This window comes from Phyllostomus hastatus, unplaced genomic scaffold (genome assembly GCF_019186645.2).
Source record: "Phyllostomus hastatus isolate PE091 unplaced genomic scaffold, TTU_PhHast_1.1 phas_contig_152, whole genome shotgun sequence".
NCBI lineage: Eukaryota > Metazoa > Chordata > Mammalia > Chiroptera > Phyllostomidae > Phyllostomus > Phyllostomus hastatus.
The window spans coordinates 8,042,634-8,048,633 of record NW_025333622.1 but is presented as its reverse complement, the minus strand read 5'-3'; the positions used below and the strand labels follow the sequence as shown (position 1 = coordinate 8,048,633).

The 6,000-nt window shown below is 35.1% G+C and overlaps 1 protein-coding gene across 2 annotated transcripts in view; it reads left to right on the top strand.

The window, feature by feature from the left end:
* Positions 1-1,050: 1,050 nt before the first annotated feature.
* Positions 1,051-6,000, top strand: part of DCN (decorin) — a 41,384-nt gene continuing 36,434 nt past the window's right edge. Inside the window, exons 1-2 of one of the 2 annotated variants that reach the window (XM_045830488.1) lie at positions 1,051-1,397; positions 5,330-5,579. In XM_045830488.1, coding sequence (XP_045686444.1) covers positions 5,363-5,579 — 217 coding nt within the window. In that variant the 5' untranslated portion in view covers positions 1,051-1,397; positions 5,330-5,362. Of the gene's footprint in view, positions 1,398-4,383; positions 4,551-5,329; positions 5,580-6,000 lie in introns of those variants that run through there. The other variant, XM_045830489.1, reaches the window with a different exon arrangement.

The following is a 6,000-nucleotide window of genomic DNA, read 5'->3' as shown; positions in this document are numbered from 1 at the left end:
CCATCAAAATTACTGGGTTTAAAGTTATTAAATGTCAAGGATAAGAGGAGTGGGGTAAGGTGCTAAAATTAGGGAGGTGGGTTTGGGAAATAATGTAAAATATAATTTAATAGCGACCTTTCCCCTCCTTTAGTTACCCACTCAAGAATTTAATTCCTTGAAGTTCCATCAAGGCAAAAGAGTGTTTGCTGTGGAATTGTATACTCAGAGGGCTAGAGGAGGGAAGGAGGGAGGGTGATGAATGGAGGGGGATCCTCTCATGTTTCACAGATGTCGATTTCAAGTTTCCACCTGGTAATAGCCCTGGGGGCCAGAGCATAAAGATACAAGTCACAACAGAGAGACACACAGATAGAACTAACAGCGTCCAGCAAGGGAATTACACAAACTCATAAAGAAAAAAAAAAAGCCTTCCAGTAGCTAAATAGATGACTTTCCTTGTACTTGCATTGTCTTTTTTCTATTACTGAAATTTGGAAAGAGCCATAGCCTTTGCCTCTTCAGAATCCTAGATTACAAAAGTATAGTCTATGAAATAAATGTTTTCATATGCAGGCTAAATTTAATTGTGACCAACTTCTAGTATCTGTGTGCTTTATTAAAAAAAAACTGGTAGACAACAAGAAAGATTTTAAACTACGAGTAATAAAAGTAATAAATGATGTGTTTTTCATATAAAACCCTGGCTTTCTTCCAGGACACTAGAAACACATTAAAAATATATAGGAAACCTCCCACAGCATAGTACTTGAATTTGCACAAACAGCCTAAGGCAAGTTAAGTATCCGAACGAGTATTTTCACATAAGGTTACTCATTTATTTTCACAGACCACATTTAAAATAGCTACAAGATTCATTTCATTCCATTTGCTGGACTTACACATCCCAAAAGCAAGAAAAACTGTCCTTTCAGAAATATAATAAATGTTCCTTGTAAACAAGACTAGAAAGGGTGGGTAGTGAGTGGGAGGGGGGTGGGGAAACAAACCCTTTAGTTACAATATTTTGGGAAATGAATCGACACAATAAAGCAAATTTTAAGTCAAGGTCCTTCACTATACTACATAAGCAGTTTAGAATCTTAAGCAGATGTAAAAGGAATAAAGCAAATGGGGAGAAAAAAAGGCCAATAAAGATTCTGGCTACAATACAAGAGACATATCATTACCATATGATCTAATGTGGGTGTCAGCCGGGTAGTGTTCATTGAGGGAAACCTTATTTTTTATCTGGGCTATGGAGTAGAAGCAGGAGATTTTCAACCTAGTGACAGGCACAGAGCAGCACCTACCCCCTCCTCCTTTCCACACCTGCAAACTCTTTTGCTTGGGCTGAATATTTAGTGTAATTACATCTCAGCTTTGAGGGCTCCTGTGGCAAATCCCCGGATTAAAAGGTATGGTTTTCAATAATTGTCCTGAACTCTGCTACAAACTAATAAAACTTTGATCAAGTTGAGAGATTATTTGGTGAGAAAAAGAAAAGAAAAAATAACTGTGGTAAACTTTTAAAAATCTTTATGCAGCATTTTAAAAAAGTATTGTTGAAAATGGAAGTTAAATATTTGGTTAAATTGATTGAATGCATTGTTTTAGTTCTTTCTCTCTGTTCTTACAGGAAAAAAAAGATGCTTTTTAACATCTATGACCTAACAACATGACTATCAATGTTTATATATTTGTATTTGTACTGATGAAATGTTTAGCTTTTTACAATGTATTTGTAGAAAAGTATTCTAGACTAGCATATTATTCGTCATTTCATTATATTGCATTACATAGTTAAGAATGTACTTCCTTTCTGAATTCTTGTATATTTTAAGAACTTTTAAAACCTAAGAGAAGTTAACCCTGGTCATTAGTTGTAGAAGTCTAGTGTACATTTCTGCAACCTAGAAAAGATAAAAATTATCACCAGAGAGGTGAAAATAAACATTGAAAACATTTATGCTGATTATTAAAGACCTAACTAAAATATCAAATTTAGCTACATAATTCCTTAAATGTAAAGAAGCGACTTTGTCAGTATTTTCAATACAAATGAAAATTTTTGTATGATACATTCCCTATGAGATGAGGATGTAGGTTATTTTTCTTTCTAATTGCAAAACAGGGCGACATGACGCCCACTTGTTCAGTGGGTTCCTGGTGATGTAAATACCTGTGGTTTTTCCTTCCAATGGCTATTTTGACCAGAAAAAGAACCAAATGCCTCCTCTAGTAGCTTTTGTTTATGGATAAATACAGTTGTATTGTTTACCTTAAAATTATTTCTTCTGTTATTGAGGTTTTCTAAATTTACCTAGGGCTGGGGTATTTTAATTTTGCTCTGCATATATAGCTTAATTTGTAGCTCCTGAGGGTTAAATTTTGGCTTTGAAAGTCACTCCAAAGTAAGAAATGACATCACACAAATGTTGATCTGAATTAAAAAATTAATTTACTCAGCTGAAGTAGTTTAAGGAACCAGAGATTGTTATTTTTGCTAAAATACTTGTAAACTGTGGCAAGATGCTTTGGTGAAGTAGTGACATTATTCTTAGCAATTAGCATTTAGGAAAGAGTCTTACATTTAAGAGTACTTAAAACAGTTGAATTAAATTAAAAAATAAACCATGATCTCAGTAATAGGCTGCCTGGTTTCTACATGGGCAGCTGTTGCTTTTTGTTTATTTTTCTGATTTCTTCAGGAAGGAAGGAGATGATTAAAGAAATCATTAGTATCAACTGCCCACATTAATTGTTTTAAGATGCTGAGTCTTCAAGTATTATGGCACCAATTTAAAAGAAGTTTGTGGAGGAATTTGTATGAAGTTCCTGTACATGTTAGTATTTATTCCCCAGGACCATTGGGGTTAAAATGCGTGCACGTGCGCGCGCCCGCGCGCGCACACACACACACACACACACACACACACACACACACTGAAGAAATGGCACCTATAAGCTGCCTGTTTGCATTCAGCTTCAACCAAAAAGAATTTTATATAGAGTAAATATACCATTTTAACAAGAGTAAATAAGTATAAATGATAATATTTCCTTGAACTTATAGCTCAACATTTCCTTTTGTGGGTTTGTGAAACAACCAGGCACTTTGTGTTCTGGAGAAAAGATCAAAAAGTGGCATCTGTATTAATTCTAGTTGCTATTTATTAAATCTGCAATTACTTTGCTACATTTTTCTTCTAAAATTGTGAGACATTAAATATGCAAGGCTAGCAGACTTGCGGTAAACCATAAACTTTGCATTTTAATGTGAAACAGACACAAAACCCTTCCCTTAGATCCAATCCAGGGGAACTCTGCCAAAACAATAGGGTCTCCGTTAAGAGGCCATGCAGCGACTGGGTGGGAAAGGGCTCCTGGGGAAAGCCTGATCCTGGACTTAAAGGGGCAGAGTGAATAACAATCTTAGTAGTATTTTTAAAATAAAATCTGCAAGCCCATATTTTATATGTGCCACATTACATATACTTCAGGAATAAATATAAACTAAGAAACAAAAGAATAAAAATTGAAAAAATATTTATTTCCTCTCTAGTGGATCTAGGCAAAAATTTCCTGAAGATACATTAGTATTAGGGAATACAAAGATTTGTTTATTTGTTTGTTTGTGCTACGATTAGATAGTGACTCCAACCAATTATTTAATTCTATATATAAATGTGCAGCTTTAATTTGGATTCTTATACATGTGAAATTCAAAATAGAGTTGATGGGACTAAAGATAATATGTGCAATATGTTTCTGGAATACTCAGAACAGTTTCAATGAGGTTTTTAATGTATCAATTCAGAAGTAGACTCTTTGCTCTTTACATGATCAACTAATGTTTTGTTATTCAGATTTAGTAAGATTTAGTTAGTCAATTTTATTTAGTTTACTTCAACCAAGTAAACGCCAATTTAGTAACATAGTTGTATATAAGTGCTTAATGAATGAATTCATAAATATTGTATGGATTTGTCAAAAGTGTACTTTTTGTTTGTTTACAGATAGCCCTACAGGTAAAATGAAATCCTGTGTATTATATAAAAATCAGTTAGGGTTTTCAATAGGTGTTTATTGATTCATTTGAAATGATCAGTGTGAGAAACTATCCAATAGAAATTTTTAAAGTCAGTATTGCTTATAACAAGTTGAGGTATTCAATTTAATATTTTTCTTATGCTAGACATTTGATATTGAAAAAATATAATTTGTGTTTAAGAAATCAGACTGCTTGCTTAGCACACATTGAATAACTTATGTTAATAAACTGATGGTCAATTGAGTCATTTATGTGCAAAATATTGTGCAAGGCTGGGTAGAAAACAAAGAATAATAAGGCACGCCCTGAAGGAGTGCATCTTCTAGAGGGGGGGTTCCCGAGTAGACCAAGCACGCAAAACAAATTACAATAAAATGTGGTAAGTTCTTTAAAAGAAGTAACAGCAACAAGCTTTGGGAGCACAGAAGAGGGAGAAAGCAGCATCCTGACTGGATGAGCCAGGGAAACCACAGGAGAAGCCCGTTATCTCATTTAATCTTTACAACACTCTTACAAGGTAGGTACTTTAAGTAGGGATTAGCTTTGAGGGTCAGGGTTGAGGTGGGGACTAGGAGTGAAGAGCAAATGGAGAGAAGTATGGCTAGAATATCAGCTGGTACCAAAATATGCATGGCCTTACATGCACCACAGGGCACATAGACCTTATTGGCAAGCCATGGAAGTTACCAAAGGGTTTCCAGTAGAAGAGGAATATAATTAAGTTGAATTTTTAGAATATGACTAGAGCAGCAGAGGGCAATATGACCTGGTGTAGAGGGAATATTCAAGGCAGATACCATTTGGTAGCTTTTACTGTAATTTCAGAGGATGAGAAGGGCCTGGACCAAGATAAATACAGTAGGATGCAGAGATGAGACTGGCTTCCGGAGATATTTCTGAAACAGAAATCAAAGATCTCTGAAGTGTATAGACAAAACTTATTGGACTGTGGCATGGCTTGTGTTGAGTGAGCACTGAGAATTTCAACATGATTTATTCATAACAATTTTGTAATGATGTGAATATATGTTTTCTTAATTCAGACCCAACATTCACAAGAAAAAGATTTAAATAATATTCAAATTTTATTTCATAAACAAATGGCCATGAAAATTAGTCTATAATGTACCTTATCACCTTTTAAATACATTTCTAATGCTCTGCTTCCTAACAATAAGTTATATGTATATAATTTAAGTTATATACATATAAGTTTTCTCTATGCTCATCTGCTCTGCTATGAGGTGTTACAAACTAGGCAACATCACCCTTCTAAACCTTTTGTTTGTTTCCTAGGTTCCTTGGTTGTGAACATATATGAAATAAATCATGAAGGCAACTCTCATCTTCCTCCTGCTTGCTCAAGTTTCCTGGGCTGGACCATTTCAACAGAGAAGCATATTTGACTTTTCTGAGCTCTTGTCAGCAGATGAGGCTTCTGGTGCAGGCTTCGATGATCCCCCTACTGAGGGGCTAGAGCCCATGGGACCGGTGTGTCCCTTCCGCTGCCAGTGCCACCTTCGAGTTGTCCAATGTTCTGATTTGGGTGAGTGGAGTGCAGGCTCTTTTTACCTACCTTCTTTGTTGTATCCTGGGAATGGCTTCCCTGGGAGGTTAGCACTTTCAGTTTTAATCTTTGCATTTCCAAATGTGAGAGACAGTGCCACCTAATGAGAAGTAAAGGAAGCAAAGTAGGATAGAAAGAAATAGCTTAAAGGTTAAGAGACTTTTTTTCTTTTTCCTTTTCTGTAAGTCACAGCTCCATCACTTTGCAATCTTGGACAAATCACTTTAACACAACTTTTTTTTCAGACTCATGGTTCCCCTTCTATAAAGCAAAATTTTAAACAAAATAACATCTTACATTCTGTGATTCCAGAGTGATACTTTATTTTAATTTGATGATTTTTTTTAAATGAGACCTTAGATAGTAAGAAAACCTGGGCAATCTCTCTATTCTTGGCTTA